The sequence below is a fragment of the Acomys minous genome (assembly GCF_964271855.1).
Source record: "Acomys minous genome assembly, chromosome: 2".
Classification (NCBI taxonomy): domain Eukaryota; kingdom Metazoa; phylum Chordata; class Mammalia; order Rodentia; family Muridae; genus Acomys; species Acomys minous.
The window spans coordinates 119,817,600-119,841,873 of record NC_140484.1 but is presented as its reverse complement, the minus strand read 5'-3'; the positions used below and the strand labels follow the sequence as shown (position 1 = coordinate 119,841,873).

The 24,274-nt window shown below is 49.6% G+C and overlaps 1 protein-coding gene across 1 annotated transcript; it reads left to right on the top strand.

Annotated features, from left to right (window-relative positions):
• Positions 1–463: 463 nt before the first annotated feature.
• On the top strand, positions 464–22,433 carry FAH (fumarylacetoacetate hydrolase). The gene is made up of 14 exons (XM_084771463.1): positions 464–687; positions 4,334–4,444; positions 5,377–5,498; positions 5,703–5,752; positions 7,573–7,663; positions 9,461–9,558; positions 9,664–9,716; positions 11,031–11,130; positions 11,698–11,828; positions 13,414–13,489; positions 15,848–15,894; positions 16,593–16,694; positions 17,277–17,394; positions 22,258–22,433. Exons 1-14 carry the CDS (start codon positions 607–609, stop codon positions 22,335–22,337), a joined length of 1,260 nt encoding a protein of 419 aa, XP_084627589.1. The 5' UTR covers positions 464–606; the 3' UTR covers positions 22,338–22,433.
• The last annotated feature ends 1,841 nt before the right edge of the window (positions 22,434–24,274 follow it).

Sequence of the window (24,274 nt, the reverse complement as noted above, 5' to 3'; positions counted from 1 at the left end):
CGTCCTAGGAGAGAGATGAGACGCAGGTGCTGATCCTGGAAGAAGGCAGTCTAACCATAGGGGCGGACCAAGGCGGGGCGGGGACCAGAACGGGTCTTGAGGGCGGGTCGGGGCGGGTCGATGCCAGGGTGGATGAAGAGGGTCGTTTTGTATGTCCTAAAGGTGCTGTGATGCCGAGGCGAAGAGATCAGGGAAGGGGGGCAAAGGGAGGAAGAAAATGGGATTATTCCGGTGCTGGTGCCAGGCGGTTCCGGGATCGGAGCCGGGGGCGGGCCGGGAAGGCGGTCAAGGGGCGTGAGAATGGGGCGGTCCCAGGGCGGGTGCTGGGTGGTACCGAGGGTGGGCTGGAGACAGGGGAGGAGGAAAGGGTGTGGGGCGGTCCGGGGGCGGGTGCTAAAAGGATTCCTGGGGTGAGGAGGCGGTCTCAGGGGTTGGGTTGGGGTGTACGCTAAGTGTTACGGGGTACAGGCCTGGGGGAGGGCCGTCCCTGGGTTCGGGGCGGTCCGGGAATCTAAGTGTCTTTGGCCAGTCTGATTCTTGCCCTAAGCACAGTCGAGCTAGCCTACCCCTGCCCGCCGCGGGCTTTCCAGCTCGGTGCTCATCAGCATGTCCTTTATTCCGGTAGCAGAGGACTCCGACTTCCCAGTCCAAAACCTTCCCTATGGCGTTTTCTCCACTCAAAGCCACGTGAGCTTCGGCGTTTGGGCTCGGGCGCGGGGAGGTGGGAGCTCTGCTTGGTCTCTTCCGAACCTCGGCGGAGGGTGCTTATGGCTCGAATGCCGCTCATGATTCATACATAGCTGTGCACGATGTCGAAATTTAGTCTCAGCTTCTGTGAGGCTGTGCAAGAAGTAGATGCAAAGAGAAATGGAAGCTCTCACCCCCCTCCAGGACAGCAAGCCCTTCGCCATAGCGATCCAGAAACGTAGACCTGCAGGCCTTTTCCTTCCAAAAAGTCGGGTGGTCGTTCACTGCTTAGTCCTTGACCCTACAACCTCAAAAGTATCAGCTGACTTCCATATTTTTTTTTTTTTTTCTTTTTAACAACTCAGAGGACGCAAGCACTTCCTGGACTAGAAACTGCGGTCTAAAACACCGGCTTCTCTTATTACCTCTAGCCTAAATTCTTTGTGTTCTAGTGTGAGCTGCTAGGCATTCCCTGAACTAATCACAAGCCCCGTGGGGCAAGAGAAACGAACTTTGACTTGGAAGCATAGGCTGACTAAAAAAGAATCTTTGAAAACGGTTTAATGGAGCTGAGTGGGAAAAGCACATCGCTCCGAAATGTTTGTGAAATTTCCTGCTTGTTTTTTTTGCTCACAGTGTTGATTCGGCCACATAAGCCATAGAGCTGTGGGAACTCCTTGCACCCAAGAGGAGTCCGAATATCTTTGCCAGGCAGGAGTGACAGGTAGCACAGTGGGAGAGTGCTTGGCTAGCATGCACCAGCAGAAGGAAGAAGGGTTCCTGGCAGTCTATACCTTTCGCCACATCTGTGTTGCCCTTTTGTATCCTGCCTGTGTGGAATGCCTTGGTCAGAAGAGTCAACACGTGGTTTCACAACCACCAGGCATGACTAGATGTTGCAAGGACACAAAGTTAACTTGTTGTCCTTTCCACGTATGAGGTGTGTGGAGCCTTAACCTGTGCCAGCCAACCACCTTCTGGAAGCAAAATACTCCCTCTGACCTCTTCTGATACTTTGCCCTCCGCAGACATGCTCTCAGCCTTTTCTGAGAAAACCAATGGGCTAGGCGGGGACATTTATGGAGGCAGGCACATCACTAGGACTTGATTCGGTAGTAAGGAGTTCTAACTTGCTTTGCCAGGGGAATCTGGAGTTACTCGTTTGTTTGTTTGGTTTGGTTTTTCGACACAGGGTTTCTCTGTGTAGCCTTGGTTGACCTGGGCTCACTTTGTAGACCAGGCTGGCCTCAAACTCACAGAGACCCACCCGCCTCTGCCTCCCAAGTGCTGGGATTACAGGTGTGCACCACTGTGCCCGGCTGAGTTACTGTTCTTTTATATGTGATTAGAGGCTTTTCGGACACCATACTCTGTAGTTTCTTCTCCTTCTTCTTCTTCTTCTTCTTCTTCTTCTTCTTCTTCTTCTTCTTCTTCTTCTTCTTCTTCTCTCCTCCTCCTCCTCCTCCTCCTCCTCCTCCTCCTCCTCCTCCACCATCATCATCATATAATCATCATCATTATCACCACCACCACCACCATCATCATCATCATCATCATCATCATCATCATCATCTTGTCTCTTTGAGCCAGGGTTTCCCTGTGTTGCCTTGACTGTCCTGGAACTGGATCTGTAGACCAGGTTAGCCTTGAGCTCAGAGGCTGCCTGCCTCTGCTTCCTAAGTGCTGGGATTAAAGGTGGGCACCCCCATGCCCACTTTTTTTTAGTAGTAGTAATTTCTATTTTTTTGAGAATTTCATACACTAGCACTGCATCTCTGTCATTCCTGCTCCTCCTCATCTCTCCAGCTTCTCCCTTCCCTCTCCCAAATTCATGGTCTCTTCTTTACGTATTACTATTGCACGTATACCCACATGTATATAACCCACTGAGTGCATTTAGCTTTGCTCACTTGTGCACGTCTCCAGGGATGACTGCTCGGGACTGGACCACTTATGTGGAAGTTTGTCCCTGGAGGCAACCGCTGGCCTGCTGTAGTTCTTCATCTAGGAGTGGGACCATGTGGAATTTCCTGCCTGCACTGGCAGGTCACCTAGTCTCACTGTGCCGGTCTTGCTGAGAGTTCCTAAGTACACTTCCCTGGTCATGTCTAGGGAGCATGATCTACTAATAGGTGTCCTGGGCCTCTGGCTCATCAATCCTTTCTGCTCTCTCTTGGGTGGTTTTTCCTGAGCCTTAGGAGTAGGGATTGTATTACACATGTATCTTAGGGCTGGCCTTGTTTTCTGCGTTTTGACAGGATCACTCTAACAGTTCCAGCCTTTGATGAGGGGTGAGAACTACACTTACCTGTGGGCATAAGGGTACATATTTAGAACACATTTGGATAGTATGTTGGTTTAAGGGAAATGGCAGTAATAGGTCCTCTTGGTTCTGTGATCTCTTCAACCATGGGCAGATGGCTAGGTTTTCAGTAACAGGCATGAATTCCCTCCTGTTGAGCAGGTCTTAAGTCCAACTGGACAGCTGTTGGTTACCCCCAGGATGTAAGTGCCACTATTACAGCACTGTGAATATCTTGCTATTTCCGTGGTGGTTGTGAGTCATAGGCTTTAGAGCTGGGTAAGACTAGTGATCACTCCCCTCTCTTGGCGGCTTATATAGCACCAAAGTGCCTTAGTGCAAAATCTAGGCTTTCTTCACATACGACTAGGCAGGTAATGCTTTTGATCAGGTTACAGAAGTGACTCAATGAGAGAGGTTCCTTCAGCAGGGTATAGGATGATTGCCCCAGGGTCCCAGGTTCAGGCCCCTGAACATCACCTGAGCTGTCTGTCACTTGGATCCATGTAGCTCAGCTTTGCGTTCTTTGAGGTGGAGTGAGGAGAGTGAAGCCCAGGGAGCTGAGAACATATAGGTTCTCCAGGGAAGCTTCTCAAGGTTGTGTGGCCTTGGTCTCTCCTCAACCCCAGGGGGCTGCCATGCAGTCACTTCTCTTAGCCCTCTGAAAGGAGTAGACACTGGAGACAGGGACAGCCAAGAATTCCACCTCTCAGCTCCTGTGAATCTCCTAGCATGGCAGAACTGCTTGTTCAGGTACCAAGGAAGCCAGCTTTGGGCAGAGTTCTGGGAGGTGAAATCTTCCAGCATGCTCAGTATTGTCGGGTCAGGGACCAACCTTGAGAAGCTATTTGGGCTACTGAGGTCATCTGAACTCCTGCAGAGCTCTCATCATAAAAAGACATTCATTCACGTGGTCTGAGCCGTGGTGTGGCCTCTGCACCTCCCTACAACCTGCACTCTCCTGCATTTGAGCTACCATGGAGCTGACAGCCCCTCCTTAATACAGGAGGAGCACTCACTGCTTTGCTTAGAGAATGGCCCTAAGCAAAGCCCAGCATGCAAAAGGATTCAGGTTCATTATTAGAGAAAGGCATATAAGCAGTGCTCGGAACTTTGCCTCCACAAGCTATCTGTTCTTCCTCTATTCCATGGAGGTGTTTGAATACTTTCCCATTAAGACTCTACAGCTCTGCTCTTTTTTTTTTTTTTTTTCTTGTCCGGCATCCCAATCCTCTGTCCTCTCTTTGTAAGGGTTGTCTCAAAGGAACCCATGGGTCTCTAAGTATTTGCTGTTAACAGTGAATAGACTGGGCCTGTCAGAACTGACTGTCATTCTTCTCCTAGCCAAAGCCTCGGATTGGTGTGGCCATCGGTGACCAGATCTTAGACCTCAGTGTCATTAAACACCTCTTCACCGGACCTGTCCTCTCCAAACATCAGCATGTCTTCGAAGAGGTGGGACACTGTGTCGTGGGTTGTCTCCATTTCACCACCTACTGCAGTGAGATAGTAGTTTTTTAGTCACAGGTTATCCTTGGATAAATGGGAGCTGTTCTGAGACACATCAGTGGCAGGAGGTAGCCTGGACACCTTAGGGCGGCTTCTCAGCAGAATGTGAGCTCCTGGGTCCAGTCGGTCTCTTCAAGTTGCCTGTGAAGTGGTATTCCGCATCACTGGCTCGTTTTATCCTGGGATATCCATGCTTTAGTCTTTTAAGGCCCAGGAAAACCTTGACAAAAGGAACCATGACCCTTGCAATCCAGATTTGGGGTACAGCTTGAGACACTCATCCTGGAGCCCATGATCTTAGGGGATGGCCACCCAGTCCTGGAGCCTTCAGCCTTGCTAGTGTGTCTATGGAGGATGGCTGTGCTTGTCACCCAGGTGTGCAATAGTGCCTCGGGGCAGCCAGCTTAGCCTCCATGTCTCTGTGGAATGGCTATAACTTTTCTCCCTTGTCACAGGTCATGTCTCAGGATCTGTTTTTTTTTTCCCCTGCCACACAGGCAGGGATGGTTGTGGTGTTTACCAAGTACCTGTTCTGTCCAGGAGTTTTGCACACTTCCTTTCTGTCAGTCCTCCTGGTCTCCCTCTAGGTCTGTTTTGTCACTAGATATGTGAGACGTGCCATTTGTGGGTTGCTCGCCACATTATAGCTCTTGAGCATTGATTGTGGGGTGAATATCTAGGAGTAGATGGGGCATCAAGAAAGGAGACAGCTTCCTCCAGCTCTATGCAGAGAGGGCAAAAAAAAAAAAAAAAAAAAAAAGAAAAATGTGAATGGAAGTCCCAACTTGTGAATAGATGAAAAGAATCAGACTCTGGGAGGAGGGATAGGCCAAGGGTTTTCTCAGGCCTTACCTTCTCACTTCCTGTTTTCATCTTAGACAACTCTCAACAGCTTCATGGGCTTGGGCCAAGCTGCGTGGAAGGAGGCAAGAGCATCCTTGCAGACCTTGCTGTCTGCTGGCCAAGCCAGGCTCAGAGATGACAAGGAGCTTCGGCAGCGGTGAGGAACACACGGGGAAAAGACCGATATATGTCAGGGGAGATGAGGCCTGCGTAGAGCAGTGGCATTCTGCAGTGCTGCTTAGCTAGCTGCCTGGCCTGGTGCAGTCTGACCAGGTTCATCCACCCCCCCTGCTGGGTTGCATGTTGGTGGGAGGGCTCTGGGCCTGGAAGACTAAATGGAGCCTCTGATTCTGTGTTTCAGTGCATTCACCTCCCAGGCTTCTGCCACAATGCACCTTCCTGCTACCATAGGTGAGTTCTGTTTCCCTGCTATGTCAACCTGCATAGTTTCGTGGGCCTAGACAGCTAGACAGATGCACTGGACCCACGTATCTTGGTGGAGAGAAACCAGAGTGAGGACTCTAGGGTTGCTACCTGATCCCAATGTGACCGAGCTCATCGCGCAGTTAGCCGTGGCTCAGCTGTCTCAAGCCTGCTCTGCCAGAGCAGCAGCCTCCCTAAATTTCTGACTAGCTGTATGATTCCATGCAGAGCAGTTCGCTCCTTCTTCCCAGGAAGTTGTGGGGCAAGCACTTTGAGCTGTCAGATGAGAGTGCCTTGAGGAAAGCCAGAGGGCCCTGCAGGGGGCATGTATGCATTTGGCCAGGCATCTGGTTTGACTGAATCAGCAAGTTGCGGTCAGTACAGCCTGTGGCCTGGCATAGGCTACATCTCTGTATGTCATCCGTGAGAGGTAGCCTCTGCTCTTGCCTGGGCACCTATGACTGAAAGCTATACAGCTCTGTCCTGGAAGGATAGGACTTCTCGAAGCAGTTTCTCCAGTTGGCAAAGCCTTCCAGATGTACTCGTCGCCAACGGCTAGGCAGAAGATGGGCTTGCGGATGAACTCATCTCTTTCTTCCCTGTAGAACTGTGCAATCCAGATGTTTTCTGGGGATCCTTCATCCTTTCCGGCTAACTGATGCTTTGACTTCTTGTTTTTGCCATCATGGATGTGATTATTCTTGTGATAAATACCTTCACTGTCCTTAGGAAGTAGTAAGAACAGCCCAGGCTGACCACCCCTTGCTTAGCTGCCTCCCAGACTTGCTTTCCTCTCCTCATCCTTCCTCTTCTAGTCCAAGCTGATGGGATTGGGGTACCCAGCTTTGCTTTGGGGGTGTTGGTAGAAGGTGTAGGATGATGAGTAAGCAAACTACCCTAAGTGGATTTTCTAGTAGATCTCAGTCATTCACTTGCATATGAGACAGGGGATATCTGGAGTTCATGAGCCACCATGTCAGGTCATCAGAATCAACAGGCATACAGAGGCAACAGGCAACAGAATACAAAGACAAGAATGCCTTGTTCTTGATGCCAGGAGCCAGCCACAGGAAGTGAAGGATGAGCTGGGACTGCCCTGAATGGTGACCATTGAATGACGATCTGCATACATAGGACTAGAGCGTAGTGAAGCCCACCCCCAAAGAAGTGTACAGTAATGGGGCCTTAGAGTTGTCAGGATTTAAACCGACAGAGGTAAGGGGAAAGTGAGGCTAGGGTGCAGACATATATTAAGCAAAGGTATGGCAAGGGTTGCCCATGTGAGGGCCACAGCTCAGGGCCAAAGTCTGTCATATCCACCCACCTTAAGAGCCATGTCCTGCAAGTCTGACTCTATGGTCCATTTTTCTGGGCATCTATGATATGTGGTACAAGTTGGGAGGGGAGGCGGAGGGAGTGGTGGCAGCCACTTCATACTTAAATCTCGCTGTCTGAATCAGCAAGTGTGGGCTTACTTTTTTCGGTGCTAAGGGGTCCTTGAATCTCTTTCTTTTGTTTTTATTTATTTATTTATTTATTTATTTATTTATTTATTTATTATGTATACAGCATTCTGTCTACATACCAGAGGGCGCCTATCTCATTATAGAGGGTTATGAGCCACAATGTGGTTGCTGGGAATTGAACTCAGGACCTCTGGACGAGCAGCCAGTGGAAGTGCTCTTAACCCCTGAGCCATCTCTCCAGCCCTGGGTCCTTGAATCTTGAAGAATGGTTGTGAGTCCCTACTCTTGGGACTAAACTTCCTCCATCTAGGTCACTGGCTGTCTTGCGTGTTCCTCCTGCAGGAGACTACACGGACTTCTACTCCTCTCTGCAGCATGCCACTAACGTTGGCATTATGTTCCGGGGCAAGGACAACGCACTGATGCCTAATTGGTATGTACTAGACCAGATGCTGGGATAGATTCAAAGCCAGCCCCCGCCCTCCCCAGTATGTTTTTCCCAGGAGCTGCAGAGACACTCTTTGGTCAAAGTAGGTTGGAATGAGGGGACAAGAACTGATGATGTTACAGCCTCTAGAAGCAGCAGGCCCAGCTTTTGGTTCCCTCAGCATGACTTTAGGAGTGGGGAGCTATCAAGGGCCTGTGGGTAGCTCCTTTCACCCCAGCCCCATGAGAACAGACATTGGGATTAGCCACCCAATGTGATGCTTGATCCTCTAAATTCCTCTGCTGGAAAGCTGCCTGTTACTGTTCTAACCACCAACATTCTGAAAAAAGATCCAAAATCTAAAATACTTTCATCCCCGGGCAGTTTAGAGGAGAGACGCCCAACCTTTATTACCTTTATGACAAAGAACATGTGCACAAGGTAAACAAAAGGCGGGGCCAAGGACCACCCTGAATCACCCATCACTAGAGAAGGCCCTTTGCTCTTGCCCTGTGAAGGAAATGCAGGCCAAAGGCTGTGACTCCTCAGGCTGGCTCAGATGAGGGTAAGGATCCAGTTCCTCACCAAGCCTTGCTTCTCCCTTCCCGATCCCTGGCATTTGGCTAGAGGAGTTCTCATACCCTGGTGACAGCCAGCTCCTTTAGGGCTACACAGTCTGCTGGGTCATTTTCCCTGAGGCCATGAGAACAGTTTCTGACCGTCTGAGGATCAACACAGCCTGGACCTATACAGGGCAGCAGTTTGTCGTATCCACCCATCTTAAACTAGAGCCTGGAGACCGGCCTAGCATGTCCTGTCTTCCAAGTCTGACCCTATACCCATTTTTCTGCTGCTATGAACAGTCCCTGAGGCCACATCATGCTTCTGTCTTCACATGGCTCTCTCCTCTTCTCTGTGTCTTCTACCTTGTACAAGCACATGCTGGGATATAGGGACTCTCAGATGATCCAGGCCTATTAACTACACCTAAGAAGACTATTGCTACATCTTCTCAGGGGTTGGGGTATAGACAGTTCTTTTGGGGAGTTGCCACTCACCGCACTGCAGGCCTAACCGCTTGCTCTATTCAAAACAGCCATCGGTGTTTATCACCTACTGTCTTCTCACTCATGTTCATCTAAGAGCATCCCTGGCCCCACCTTGCTTGGTAGTGCTTTGATATTTGGGAAGATTCTTTTATTTCCTCTCCATACGCTTGTTTTACAAGCATTGTTCCGCAGCCTTGGGAAGCTGTTTGCTTTGAGTGCTATGATTTATTGCCAGGGCTCCCTTGTATTGAAGATGGGCAGAGTCCACAGAGGAAGCAGCAGAGCTCTGTCTGTGGTCAAAGAAAGCTGGGTTCTTTGGGTATAGGGTCAGACTTGCAGGACAGGACATGCTAGGTCGGTCACCAGGCTCCAGCTTAAGATGAGTGGATACGACAGACTGTTGCCCTGTATAGGTCCAGGCTGTGTTTTCCTCCTCCTCCTTGCCGTGTCGCTACTTAGTGCTGGCTGGCCTAGAACTCACTATGTGTACCAGGCTGGCCTCAGGCTTGTAGTACTCCTCCTGTCTCTGCCTTCTGAGTGCTGGGGTTGCAGGCATGCCCCGCCCCACTTCTTCTTAAAGCCAAATCACACCCCCCCCCCCGCCCCAGTATGACGTTTAGTTTCTACATTGATCTATCAGTAGACATTTGGGGACATGTTTTAATTTTTTGAATAATATTGACTCTGTTTCTGTAGTTTAGTTTACAACATGAAACAGCTTTGGCACCTATGCCCTCTCACCCTCCTTTCTCAGGCTCCATTTACCTGTGGGATATCATGGCCGGGCTTCCTCCGTTGTGGTGTCTGGCACCCCAATTCGAAGACCCATGGGACAGATGAGACCTGATAACTGTGAGTGACTCCAGTATCCAGACCCTGCCGATGCCCAGCTCTGTTTTGTTGCTATGAGCTCTGTAGCCTGGTGTTGATGGCTCCTTTTATCTGCTGTCTTTTCAGCAAAGCCTCCTGTATATGGTGCCTGCAAACGCCTAGATGTGGAGCTGGAAATGGTGAGTTATGTGTGGAGTTTTATTAAGTGGGATCCACAAAGGCCTGAGGCAGGAAAGCTCTCTTTATGGGACAGCGGTTCACACCTGCCCAGCCACAAATACCAGCCCCGTGTGCCCCTCTGACTGTTGTGTGCAGTTGATGCTCTTTCTTCAGATTCCAAGTCGTTGCCACACAGAGAAGTGGAAATTTTGAGGCCATACCAGGCTCTCTGTCTTCTTGTTACAGGTCTCATTCTAGAAACACGTGTTATTATTTGCTCTGTTTTCCCCCGTGTTTTCCACATGCGTGTGTGATTTGAGCTGATTTTGTTATTTAGAATGTCCCCCAAGTGGAGGCCCTTTGTGCTCTCCTAACTGCAAGAGGGCAGATGCTCCTTAAAGAGACACACATTAGGAAAACTGTATTTGTACCTAAGTTGTAGCTGTTGACAGGGATCTGTAACAGATAGAGGTAAATTATGGTTAGTACAATGACTACTGTTCCTTTGGTGAGTGTTGTAGCCAGAGGCTGTGAAAACCCAGCTTTCTCGTTGGCGTACTGGTTTACCTGGTCTGTTCACATTCCTGGTGATTTTATTCACTATCACATGGACGGTGTGTGAATGGCCATACCCACCTTGCTGCGCCTGTAGCAGGGCCTGCGTCAAGTCAGAGCCATGCTTACCCCGCGGCTCCACTGTTCGTTTAGATCAAGCATGTTATTTTGAGAGTGCTGAAAACTCCCATATGGTTGTGAGAAGTGAGGCGGAGATTCCCCTGACAGTGATGGCATCCTCCATGCCTCGGTGCCCTCGGGTCTTTTTTCCTGTTTATCTTGATGGAATTTTTGCACTGCCTAAACCCTGTCTCAGGACAAATAAAACTGTGACGCCTGGTTTCACGAATGTAGATGAATCTGTGCTGGCCTCGGAGTCTCCGCATTTAGTTTCCCCCTAGATATTACTGGATAGGGGTGTAGCTATCGCACAGATCCCGTTCTTTTGGGGGGACAACTTAGGCTATGAAATCAACGTGCTAGGTGCTCCTGGGTCATAGAGCTGTCAGATAACAGGGAATGGAGTATGGGGGACAAAGGAAGGAGCAGAAAGGCCTGGGGTGCCCTGAGGGCCAGGAAGAAACTGTCATGGGGCTGGTGGGAAAACAGAAGCACACACAATGCAATTCCTGTCTTAGAGAGCCAGTGAATTAGGACAAGGTTTCTCAGGCAGCCCTGGTCCCTGGGTGGACTTTGGAAATAGTTCCCCTCTGCTCTGGAGGCCACTGTGGTCCAGAGTGACAGGTCATCTAGGTCCTAACCAACTCTCCCCATGGCAGGCTTTCTTTGTAGGCCCCGGGAACAGATTCGGAGAGCCAATCCCCATCTCCAAAGCCCACGAGCACATTTTCGGGATGGTCCTCATGAACGACTGGAGCGGTAACGACCGGGAGCTCAGCCGCCTCTGATGTTCTGTTCTGAGGGGCCGCACACAGGGGTTGGGTATGGGGGCAGGAGGCTCGAGTGCCGCAAAGGGGTGGGTACCACACAGACTTCTGACTCTGAGGATGCGGGCAGACACAGCTTCCGTGGGCAGCTTCCTCACGTGTGGAAGGATGGAACTGACAGGATCTAAAGCTTTATCAAGCCTGGATATATCTCCACTCACTATCACCAGCCCCCTAGTCTGCTGGTGAGGAGTGGAGTATGGAGGGATTTTATAGCCAGTGACTGAGCAGTAGGAAGTGGGTTCACACATCCCAGGAGAGGGCCCCCCCCACCCCCATTCAGGCCCTTTATGGGAATTATCCTGTTATCTTTTGTGGTGGCCTGGCACAGTGCCTCCAGTGACCTTTGTCTTCACACTGAATACCCTTCTTTCTGTTTCCCGGGAGATCTGGTTTGCCAGAGCCCTGTAGAGAGGTCCATGCAGGTTGAGGGGAGGAAACAGCTTGGAGTGAGAGCCTGTGAGCCACCCAGAACCCCAAGCTTGTTCTTCTCCCACAGCACGAGACATCCAGCAATGGGAGTATGTCCCCCTTGGACCATTCCTGGGGAAAAGCTTTGGAACCACCATCTCCCCGTGGGTGGTGCCCATGGATGCCCTCATGCCCTTTGTAGTGCCCAACCCAGTGCAGGTAAGCGCCCTTCTGCTGAAAGCCCTGCTCTACGTTCCCGCTTCTGCCCTTTCCTGCTGTCCTCTGAACAAATAGAGACAGTGCAGCGCTCGGATGATCTTGGCGCAGCGGCCAGGCAGCCACGGCTACAGGGATTTTCTCCCCCCCAACACAGTTCATAGGGAGACACATAATTTTGTTGCCTTCAAAGTTAGGCAAAACCCTAACTGCGCCTCAGCTCTATTGCACAATTTTGGTTTGTGCAATGGCTCCCTCTGGAGTCTAATTTGTAGAATGCATTTTGGAATAGAGGGTATAAGGAAAAGCGCAAATATCTCCTGCAACTGGGTTCCTAGCTCCCCCTAGTGGCCCTCACTCTCCCTCCCCAGCCTGTCACAATATGCTCTGTCCTACCCCTTCACCACAGTCACCCTACCCTTATGGCCAACACCTTGCATACCCTAACTTTTATAGATGTTCTCTCAACTGCGGCTCTGGCAAATGACCTACCTGCTCCCTCTCTGGGTCTGATGCTCCTCCAGAGGGCTCTGTTTCCTGACTCTCTCCCATCCCTCCTCACACTCTCCCCGGCATTGTCTCACCAGCCTATGTAGTGCTGCACTCTCTCCCTCCCTCATCTATGTCATTTTATGCTTGAACAATCTTGGGGGCTTTCTCTGAAAATTGGCCCTAATTATAAAAGTCTCTGCTTTCACCCTGTCTCCTTTGATCTTCCTCAGCTGTTCCCGCTGGAGCACGCCCCCTCCCCCCTCTGCTGTTCTCCCTTCCCTTTATCTCTCTGCCTCCAATATCTCTCCCGTTTTCTGCCCTCATAGGACCTGTTGGGCCACTGCCTTTAATGACCCACACATCCTCCTTCACTGTCCTTCCCCCAGGTCCCTCTTCACAGGGCTGTCTGGACCCCAGCTGCCTCTGTCCTTCCTAAGTTGTTTATGTACAGCTGTCACCACTCCCGTCCCTTCTCAACTAATCAGCTTCGTGTCTCTAAAGCAGTTTCTAATTTAACCCTTCGTGCTCTGGGAAGGAGCTGTATTCCCTACAAGCATCGCCGCCGGTCAGACTGCTACCCTTAAAAACACGCAGCTGCTCAGATCACCCAGAATGATCTTAGGTCCTGCTAAATGATTTTTGCGTTGTATTTCAGGAGAATACTAATTTTCCCAATGTGCAACACTCTGCCTGGCTAGCAGCTGCCTTCCCAGCTGTTCCAGCACCAAACAGGGCTGCTGGCTTCCCTGCTGCCAGGCACTCTGTCTTCCAGGACATTTGTCTTGCCTTCTCTGTTGTCCTAGCCTTTCCTCACAGGTTCTATGTCCATCTTTGATCTCTCCTTGTCCCCCACTTCCCAAGCTTCCTGGAGCAGTGCTCCTTTGGCCCTGTGACCTTTAACCTGCTATGCACCCCCTCCTCAGCTTATTTTCTCAAGTGCGGCACATGTGACTTCCTGAGTCTTACTGTCCAACCAAGGACAGTGTGCAGGGACTGGGTCTCGGAAGGAGAAACACCGCATGGCCCACTCTGAGCAGAGGCTGCTGGGAACTCAGCCCTCCTGATAGCCACACCTTTGATGTGCTCTTCCTTCTAGGACCCCAAGCCCTTGCCGTATCTCTGCCACAGCCAACCCTACACATTTGATATCAACCTTTCTGTTGCTTTGAAAGGTATGTGATGGGGTGAGTGGTGCCACCCAGGCTCAGTGGGCAGGCTTGGCCGGATCATTGCCCCAGGGGAGTCTGAGTTTTGGCTGGGTATCAGTAGAGGCATCTGCTCCAGCCTGAAGGCTGTGTAGGCTCCTGTAAAGAAAACAAAGAGTGTGAGGGCCACCCTCTAGTTCAGAGTCATTGTCCTACACGGGAGCCCTGGTCCCCCACCCTGTGTTTGACTCTGCAGCCTTCCAGCCAGGGTCGACCTAGTCTGTGTTCACATCTGTCACTGCCACGTACCTTATGCTGCATCCCAGATGTGTGGCACGTTTCATCAAATGTCTGTTGGAAAGCCTGATCTCTCAGCCTCATGAGACTGTGAAAAGTAGGCCTCAGCCCTGAGCTGCATCCTGGGCAAGCCAGACAGCCATGATGATGACCTGCCTCCACTGAGCCTCTCTGCAGCTGAGCTGTGGTGAGAGGGGCCTGCTATGTAGGCTGTGGTGGAGGTCTAGTCTCAGCTCTACTCTTGTCCAGCTTTGGGGCTTGGACTAGTTACCTAGTTTGTCATCTGAGAAATGGGAATTGTAGCACTGATTCTGTAGTATGATGGCAGAGACTAAGGAATAGAAGCTATAACTAGGAAGGGGCAGGTGTCATCTTCGTGTTCCAGGTAGAAGACAGCTTGTCTGGGGGACACGCTTAGAGACACTTAGTTCACCAGAGCCAAACTCTAGCTAGCTCCTTATTCCTTCAGCCTTTCCCCCTTTTTGTCTGTGATCACACACAGGCTCTGCTGTGTCCTTATGGCCAGTCCCTGGCTTTCAGGAGTTTCTTTCTACTGTTAGCTATAATTGTTTTTTTTTGTTGTTGTTGTTGTTTCTGTTGTTGTTGTTGTTTGTTTTTGTTTTTTGGTTTTTTTTTGGGACAGGGTTTCTTTATGTAGCCTTGGCTGTCCTGGACTCACCGCGTAGACCAGGCTGGCCTCGAATTTAGTTCTGTTTTTTTGAGACAGGGTTTCACTGTGTAGCCTTGGTTATCTTGGAACTCACTCTGTAGATCAGGCTGCCCTTCAACTCACAGAGCTCTAACTGCCTGGTTCCTCAGTGCTGAGATTAAAGGTGTGCACCACCACTGTCTGGCGAGACTCAGTTTCTTAAGGATCAAGTAATAAGAAGCCCCATCATTCTCTCTTCTTATGGGTTGTTTTTTTGTTGTTTTTTGTTTTGTTTGGATTTTTTTGTGTTTTTGTTTTTGCTTTTTTGTTTTGTTTTGTTTTGTTTTTTGAGAAACAGTTTCTTTGTGTAGCCCTGGCTGTCCTGGACTCCATCAGTAGGCCAGGCTGGCCTTGAACTCACAGAGATCCTCCTGCCTTTTCTTCCCCAGTGCTGGGATTAAGGGTGTGTGCCACTGCGCCTGGCCCTTTCATGTTTCAAGCCTTGGTTAAGGCTCAAAGAGGAAGGATTACCCTGAGACACTGAGCTGACTTAGGGCCAGGGTGAAACTAAGTGCCAGGGTTGTAAATTCCAGGCTTGTGCTTTCACTCCCAGACATATCCTTGGAGAGCCTTCCCATCTTGTACTTGTTCTCTATGTTGGTGAAAGGCACTGATGGGGAGGGACAGGATGGGCGTGAGAACACAGCTCCTCCCAGGGTGCAGCGCTGAAGTGACCATTCTGAGGTTCCAAGCTGACATGAAAATAACACGGTGGGCACCAAGCACCAAGGTGGGCCCCCTCATCTCCCAGGGGCTGCAGAGCACACCTCCTATTACAGAGAGGCAGCAGGCACCAAGGGAAGAGATGGGTTTTGAAGGTGGAAGCATTCTCTGGTGCTTCATACTGTTTCAGAACATCCAGCATTAGCTGAGCTCTTGAATGGAGTAGGTGCTTAGTAAGGACTGCTGGCATTAATGGTGATCTACTATATTGTCTGTCATTACACAAGTATAGCAGGTAGACCAGCTGTCCAGAAGGTAGCAGGCTGTGCTTGATCAAGGTCACATGTAGGTTTCAGCTTATGCTATCTTCCATGGCCTGGCAGATATTAGGAGCATTGTGGTAAAAAGTACTCTGCAGCCACATCTAGATTCAAACACACACACACACACACACACACACACACACACACACACACACACGCACACACACACACACCTGTCATCTAGTGATGCTTGCTATGGGGCTCTGGTGTACAGCTTTGCCCTTCCTTGATTAGATGGCCTCAGTGGGCATAGCCCAGCTCTGATACCCTCTAAAGTGTACTGTTGCACAGACTAAGTGAAATCATATCAGACAGCTGGAAGCAATTTGAAAAGTTGTCTTCCTAATCAGAAGGGCTACATCTTCGTAAGTATCACTTCTCAATTTCTGACAGGAGAAGGAATGAGCCAGGCAGCTACCATCTGCAGGTCCAACTTTAAGGTGAGTCTGAAGGCCATTAGATTGCTTTGTGGGAAAGGCAGAAAGTGACAGGAGCAGGAGAGTAGCATCCACATGGGAATGGAAAGACAGGTCAACCTGAAAGCCTGACAGCCTCACAACCCTGTTCCCTTCTAGAGATGCATGGCATAGCAGGGTCCCCTCAAGATGGAGGCTGCTGAACAGATGTGGACAAGGTTTTCTGGGTGTATTTCACATCCAGTAAAGGCCAAGTCCTGATAGGCCGGATTGATGGAAGTGCTGTCTGTGTGCACATGGGGGTGGAGTCGGGGGGGGGGGCTGAAGTTTATAGTGGGTGTCTTCCTTCATTACCTTCCACCTTATTTTTGAGACAAGGTCTCTCACTGAACCTGGAGCTCACTGACTGGCAAGACTTGAGGTGGTTATGAGCATATAGGCCTGGGCAGACAGTAAGGGCTGAGCTTTCAGGCATTTCAGGTGGTTGGAGAGGTAAGGTTCCAGAGGAAATGAAGTTAAAGCTAGTGGGTAAAGTGGGCCAGAACCTCTGCAGGTCATCTGAGGAGGAACTAGAGGAAGGCAAAGTCTCAACTGAAATGAGATAAGCATAAATTATAAGTAAGTATGGAGTATCGAAGGCAGAGAAAACATGAAGCCGGCTGACTAGATCCCTCCCAGAAATCGAGATGCTCACAAATGTCCTACTATGTTTCTGCCCTCAGCATATGTACTGGACCATGCTGCAGCAGCTCACACATCATTCTGTTAATGGATGCAATCTGCGACCTGGGGACCTCTTGGCTTCTGGAACCATCAGTGGATCAGTGAGTCTCAAAGTACCTACGTAGGTCACCAAGACAAAGATAGGGCAATTTGGGGGCAGAATGCTTCCCGGCTACACACAGTCCAAGGGAGAGACCTGTGTAAGCACCGGAGCCTGACTCTCTCTCCCCAGAAAATGGCAACCACACTCTCTAACCCTCTGTTCCCTCCAGGATGCTGTGACCTCACAGCGGCATCCTTCTCACCTACCTCAGACCCACCACAAGCCTGGGGAGGGATGTACAACTTTGAAAACAATGATGTGGGGTGGTGGTGAAAAGGTTGCCTTCACTCTCTGAGACCCTGACCATGTTGACTGGGAGGTGACAGTCTCTTGTCAGTGATAGAGTGTTGGATATGACACTGTCTGGGGTTGTGAGCTGAAGCAAGCCTCTGGGTACACTGTAGACACAAGACCCTGGATAGACAACATGTTTACAGGAAGGATGAAGGCATAGCCTGTTGAGCGACCAGGTAGCCTCAAAGTTTTTATGGGCCCCCAAGTCTCACTATACTGTTAACACTGGAGCTGACATATCACCGAGATATAAATACATGTCACATCTCCCTTTCTTCTTATAAAGGACCCTGGAAGCTTTGGCTCCATGCTGGAACTGTCCTGGAGGGGAACAAAGGCCATTGATCTGGGTCAGGGGCAGACCAGAACCTTCCTGCTGGATGGAGATGAAGTCATCATAACAGGTGTGAACCACTGACCTCCATAGGTCAAGAGTACCTATCTGACAATGGAGCCATCTGCCTTACCTGCGTTCCTCGGTTCTGTGTTTGTATGGCATGCTCTGGGCTACAGCCTGGGCTCCCAGGAACTTCATGTGTTAGTGTCCATATAGGGAACACTGTGAGAGTCCATTTTGCATCCCTTCCCCGCAGCACTTACCCAGTAATGGTGGGTCACTTGCTTTCTGAACTATGTCCCAAACCATGGGCAGGGTCTGACCTGGACTTGGGTTGGGAAGGGCATGTGGTAGTGTCTGAAGTTCTCAGCAGCCCCCGTTTCAGGAGGTCGGGAGCCTCATATGTTTTGTTTCTATTCTGCCTTCCACATGTTTATTAATAGCAAGGAAGGCACTAGCACAGTTAGAAGACCACTTCTTGGAGTCAGAAACATTCTGGTGACCTTCCAGGGACTCACCAACAGTGTGACCATCGAAGTACTTAACATTATGAGATTCAGTTGGTCTCATCCTTCTAAGGCCAAGTTGATAACAGAGCTATAGGATTATTCCAACAGCGTTTCCCTTGGTAGATGTGCACTGGGCTGAGTCCCCTGGAGGACATCCTGGGACTCCAGAGATGAGGACACTGGCTCTCACTGCAGCATCATTCCTGGACTATTGTACAGATTACACAGTGATGTTGGTACTTCTCAGAGGCTTTGCATACAATGATTAAAGAAGTCTGGTTTTCCCCTCCAGGCAACTGCTCTGTACAGTCCTAATTCTTTTCAGGGCATCTAAAGCATGAAGTACATGTTACAACTAAAATAGTTGAATTAGTAATGATGTTCATGTTCACTGCTGTTTCACACAACTGCTTCTGGAGAGCCCAGCATCTTGACCTTTCTTTAATGAGACCCTCTCTGAGTGGGTATTCCTCCATGGGACCTAGAACCATCACCTACATTCCCACCTGTTCTGCTCTCAGCCCACCAGTCACTCATTTCCTTTTGTGTATCTTCCGGTCTTCCATACTTCCTGGACGCTGTCCCAGTACCAAGAGTCTTTCCTGTGAACTGGAACCTTGGACCCATTTCCTCACCCTGCTCTGCTGTATCTCTTTTTAAGGTATCTTGTTCTCTCTATGCAGTTGATATGGTCGACACATCCCACGGACCCACAGCTGGAGCCCTCACAAAGCTCCTACAACAGAGCTATTGGTCAGTCTTGCTCACAGGATCTTCATGCTTGCTCCACACTGTTCCTATTCTGCCCAAGATGCTCTCCTGGCACCCCTCTGCTGCCTCACGCAATCTGTGCCACCACCTTCTGTGTGTGTGTGATTCTGTGTGGCCCATGCAGCCTCTTTCTACTACAAAGCCTCTGCTATCGTAGCATCACTTTCCTTAGACCCTGTGGACTCTCGACCTCAGCCTGGCACAGCCTGGTTCAGCCTTCCCCACCACACAAGCAGTCGCCTTTGCCCTCAGCCAGCAGCTCACTCACTGCGACTCACGTCAGCAGCATGCCCGTCAGCTCCCACACCTTGCCAGCAGCTCCCTTTCATTTTCCTGTTGGGCTGTGTTAAGGGCTCATAGCTCGATGCTCTTCTTTTACAGTTCCAGAAGGCTGTGCAGGTGGTGAGGGGGATACACTCCTTTCAGAGCCCCCAGAGAAAGGCCTAATCTTGGCCCTTCAGCTATAGTGCCACCAGCAGAGCCCCAATCCATCAAGTCATAGGCTCTTTCTGCTCCTCAAGCCTCCCTCCTGGTCTCATAGGACACACTTGTGCTGGTTTGAGGACCCACCCAAATAGCCCTATCCGAAGATTGTTTCTGCAGATTGTTTCTGCAATCACGTCTGCAAAGACTTTACTCTCTGAGGTTGATTTGTGGCTTCTGATGTCTGTGGAGTCCGCAGCTCAATCTGAAGTGCATAGAGCCAGGCTAGGCATACCTTTAGAGTGTTGAACCAAGTAGAAAGGTACAGGCAGAGTTCAAGACACCAAGTGACACCCTAGGGTTGATCAGTACCCGCTTTGCTCCCACGAAGCCTGATTCTGCTTAACTATGTAGTGTCTCAAGGTCTCTGTGCTTCAGTGTCCACGGATTCAACCAATTGCAGAGGGAAACTATTAAGAAAAAGTTGTGTCTGTACTGAACCTGTCCAGACAGTTTTCTTGTCATTATTTCCTGAGCCCATACAGTATAACTCTTGGCATGGCATTTGTATTGTCTTAGGCACTGAAGTCACCCTGAGAGGATTGTAAAAGTAGGGACTTTGTGGCCCATATGCAAACTGTTCAGGGGTTTACCCTGGAGATGGCAAGGCTGACCGTATTTATGAAATGTCTGCAGAGTCCAGCTGTGTTGGAAGTATTTCTACTTCTACTTAATTTTTTTTACTCACCTGAGCCATTCGGAAATGTGCTATTGCCACGCCAGTTTTGCAAAGTGAAAATGCCTAGGAGAGTATAAGGGAGGTGAATGATGCCAGATCATACAGATGGCAAATACAGGATGCAGTTCCTGTGGTGAGCTGCTCCCACGAAGGCTAGACCTCTGTGTGTCAACAAGTATTCAAACTCCTGTATGCCCATTTTGTATCTGGTATTGCCTCAGTGCCTGCCAGCCAACCCCAGGTTCTGGCTGTGGATTGGGTGAAAGCACCTTCTGAAGTGTTGATGTGGAAGAGGGGGAAGACGATAGAGAGAGTGGCGTCGGCTCTCCGATGTCAGCATGACAGGGCCTGAATAAGCTGCGCCTAGCGATGCAGTCTAGCTCAGGCAGCTGTCAGGCCTGGGGCCAAGGCAGACAGCCCCATGGTGTTCTTGATGTTTGTGCCACAAAGGACAAGGAGAGTCCTTTTCGGTGTGATTGTGGGAAGCAGAATCCACAGGTGCCCTGGTTTGTCTTCCCTTGGTCCCCAGGCATCAGGACGTGTATTCTGCCTTCCAGCTTGACAAGCTCTGGGTATCTTTGTATCTTTCCTCCTGGCTTCCCCTGACTTATCTTTATCTTGTCCTTTTCCTGATTTCTGCCTTCTTGATGGGGAGACAAGTCCCCATATCAGTCCTTGATGACTGAGTATGGGTAGCTTCTCATGTAGTTCGTATGACACTCTTTACAAGGTCCCCATGGGCACCCAGCCCTCATCCTTCATATACAGAGACCACAATTGAAATCTACATCCTTATGCAGGGTCAACACACATGGGTACAAGCAGAGCCAGGATTTTAACCTGAGCTTCAGTCCCATTGTAGCCCTTGCCTGTGAGAGACCCACATAGGAGGAGAAAGTAAACCGAACACCCTCAGTTGAGCAAGTGGCTATAGGCGTCAATGCCCTGCCTTGCCCTCTGCCCTCATTTGCCATTCTGCTCTGGAGCTGCAAGGACTTGTTGCTGGCCACATCTATGCCAACTGCCCTTCAGCACACAGTTAGTTGAGACTTCTGTCTATGCACCTGAATCATTGTGATACCAACCTGTTCCTTTTCCCACCATCATGTGGTACTGGCATCTCCTCACACCTGCCTCTGTGTCTATTACTCTTTACCACAAAGACATGCTGTTCATCTGTTCCAATGAACCACTGGGCCTTTTAGCCTCCTGGCTACTCAGTAGTGTGCTTGAGTTCTCTTCCACTGGGATCTCATATCTTTTCCTTTCTTCCTTCTCACTTTGTAGCAGGAGGCACAGCTTTGGGGAGGGGTCTTGCCTCTAGGTTGTGGATGTGTAGTAAGTAACATGAAAGGCAGAGCCGTGGGTTGGCTTCCATCCTGGGCAGGGCCACCTTTGTCTTCATGCTGCCCCAGGCCACCCTCTGGCCTCCATGTGCTTTAGACCATAGAGAAGTAACTCTATGGAGTTTTAAAAATGTGTATTAATTTGATTCTGAAAAAGTCTGCCTGTCCATTTTCACCAAGACTAAGACTCATCCCCTTAAGATGGCTTCTGGAAGCCCTTCGCAGCTGTCTTCTCATGGTGCCCTTATGACAGCCTCATTGAGCAAACCTAACCAATGCCTGTCATGTCTATTTAGTGAACGCCTTCGCATTCATCAAAGCCCAGCTCAGATATTTCTTTCTTTCTGCGTCTCTTCTTCCCAAGCTGCTCTGCCAGCAGCTTATACGCACCCGTCCTTCACCTCTTGTCCAGACCCGATGATCCCACTGAGCAGACCTTCCTAGGAGGCAGGGACAGGCTTCTCTCCACCTTAGCCTCATACCTGTTGATGTAGAGCGGAATAGAGGAAACTGTAGTTGAGGATTCTTTACCTTGAATGTTCCCTAAATGTTGCACCCAACCTTCACAACCACAGAGGATGCGCCACCATTCCTCTTGGCAGAGGAGAGTGAGTTCTGAGGGAACACATTGCCCCATCATCCAGGCCCTTACCATAACAGGTAACACTTACAGGGTCATCACATGGGCCAAGCCCTGCACTCAATGTCCTACACACAGCACCCTTGCACTGGACCTGTGCAGTGAAGTGGCCATTAGATTCGATTACAGATGAGGAATCTGAGATCTCAAGGGATTAAAGGATCACAGAGCCAGTAGGTAGAGAAGACAGGTATTAAAACTCAGGGAATTTTAGCCTAGGTTCACTGATAGATATAGGTTTTGAATCTAGATCCATGTGGAGAACTGAGAACCTCCAGAAAGACTGTGGAGTGTGGCACTGCTCCTGGGGATGCCTAACTGCGTGGTGGGCCTGGGATTCAGCTCAGGTGCTCCTGGGAGGTTCACATATGTATGTCATGCTGACATACCTGCCTATCTCTGACTCAACCTCCCATGATACCTGGTCCTGCAACCGCCCGGGGCTGTATCCAAGAAGCCTGTAGCAGTGTGGCTGACCTCTCTCTCCCTTACTGTGTTTCAGGTCACTGCCAGGGGGACGGCTACCGTGTCGGTTTTGGCCAGTGTTCTGGGAAAGTGCTGCCTGCCCTCTCACCAGCCTGAGGCTCCAGAAACCACAGGATATAACCTTGCCTTCTGGAGACCACGCTACAGCTGCCTTTCATTCAGGAATGAATAAAGCCGTTTTGCTTGTGGAGAGTGCCAGAGTTCTCTGTCCTTGGTTTCGGCCAGTGAGTCAGGGTATGCTGCTTCTATGTAGGCAATCATTAGTTCATCTCTTAGGTATGAGGCTGAAGGCCCTGGTGGGGGCTATTCATCAGAAGTCCAGGTGCTCCCTGGAATGTGGGAAGAAGATGGCCCCTGAAATATTCAACACTTCCTACAGAGATACTGGTGTGTGTGTTTCTGTGTGTGTGTGTGTGTGTGTGTGTGTGTGTGTGTGTAGAGAGAGAGAGAGAGAGAGAGAGAGAGAGAGAGAGAGAGAGAGGAGAGAGAGGAGAGAGAGACATATACAGAGAGAGATGTGTGTGTATGTGGAGAGAGAGAAAGACACACACATGGAGAGAGAGAGAGAGAGAGAGAGAGAGAGAGAGAGAGAGAGAGAGAGAGAGAGAGAGAGAGAGAGAATATCCAGAGGCTTCAAGCTCAAAATCGGTAGTCCAGGTTATTTGACACACTATATTTTCTCCTGTCACCATGTAACCACGTCCCAGGGACACCCTTGAGCTAAGGGTCCTTGTGCACGCCTTTCTCCTTCACACCTATTGGAGCCCAGAAGCATCCCTGCCTGAGGTCCTCTGTCCTCACCCACTCTACACTCTAGCCCTGGTCCAGTTTCTGGGTGATCACAGGGGACAAGATACCCATGACTTTTCTTGGGATAGATGAATGAGAATTCAGGCACACTGGTAACTAATGCTGTTCATTATTCATTCATGATCTTTGTAACCTTCCAACCTTCATGAGTCTTATGCGTTTCCTGAGCTTCTTATTTTGTTTGCTTCCTTAGTCTTATAACCCTCACTTCTGTCTTCTTTTTGGAGGAAATAGCTACACAGCACCCCACCTCTTCCTCTGGCCTCCTCCTCCCACTTCTGAAATTTTCCTTGCACCTTCGAAAGGATGATACAGATGTTTGATTATTTTTTCCCATTTATATCTTAGAATTGGGCAACTTGTCACAGTAATAATTTCTTTTTCTCCGATTTGACTCATCATGAGACACCATAATAACCCCTGCCCACTATGAAAAAGAAGTTTGCCTTCATGATGGAAGCTGATAGTTGCAGTAATCTAAGGACATGTGTACAAATGTTTAGAAGGTTAATTTGATAGGCACATATTTTTTTCTTCCCTTTTTTTTATTAATTCATTCATATTACATATCAATAGTTATCTCATCTCTTGTATCCTCCCATTCCTCCCTCCCTCCTGCTTTCCCCCTACTCCCCTCCCCTATGACTGTGACTGAGGGGGACCTTCTCCTCCTGTATATGCTCATAGGGTATTAAGTCTCTTCTTGGTAGCCTGCTATCCTTTCTTTGAGTGCCACCAGGCCTCCCCCCTCAAAGGGACATGGTCAAATATGGGGCACCAGAGTTCATGTGAAAGTCAGTACCCACTTTCCACTCAACTGTGGAGAATGTCCTGTCCATTGGCTAGATCTGGGTCAGGGTTCAATGTTTACTGCACATATAGTCCGTGTTTGGTGTCATAGTTTGGGCAGGACCCCTGGGCCCAGAACCGCCCATCATAATGTTCTTCTTGTATGTTTCTGGGACCCTCTGGATCCTTCTATTTCCCCATTCTCCCATGATTCTCTCACCTAATGTCCCAATAGGATGTCCTCCACTCTTTCCCACTTTCCTGATAAGTGAAGACTTTCATGGGACATGCCTCTTGGGTTAGTATGCAGATATAAGTGAATGTATATACAATGTGAGTCTTTCTGCTTCTGGGTTAACTCACTCATTATGATCATTTCTAGTTCAATTCATTTGTCCACAAATTTTGGAAATTCCTTGTTTTAAATAACTGAG

What these genes read in the sequence shown, in the direction of transcription:
- FAH (XM_084771463.1), top strand. Translation starts at nt 607, where the DNA reads ATGTCCTTTATTCCGGTAGCAGAGGACTCCGACTTCCCAGTCCAAAAC. An exon ending in TAGATGTGGAGCTGGAAATG is followed by an intron (nt 9,717 to 11,030) that starts GTGAGTTATGTG and finishes TCCCCATGGCAG; the next exon opens with GCTTTCTTTGTAGGCCCCGG. An exon ending in AGATGAAGTCATCATAACAG is followed by an intron (nt 17,395 to 22,257) that starts GTGTGAACCACT and finishes ACTGTGTTTCAG; the next exon opens with GTCACTGCCAGGGGGACGGC.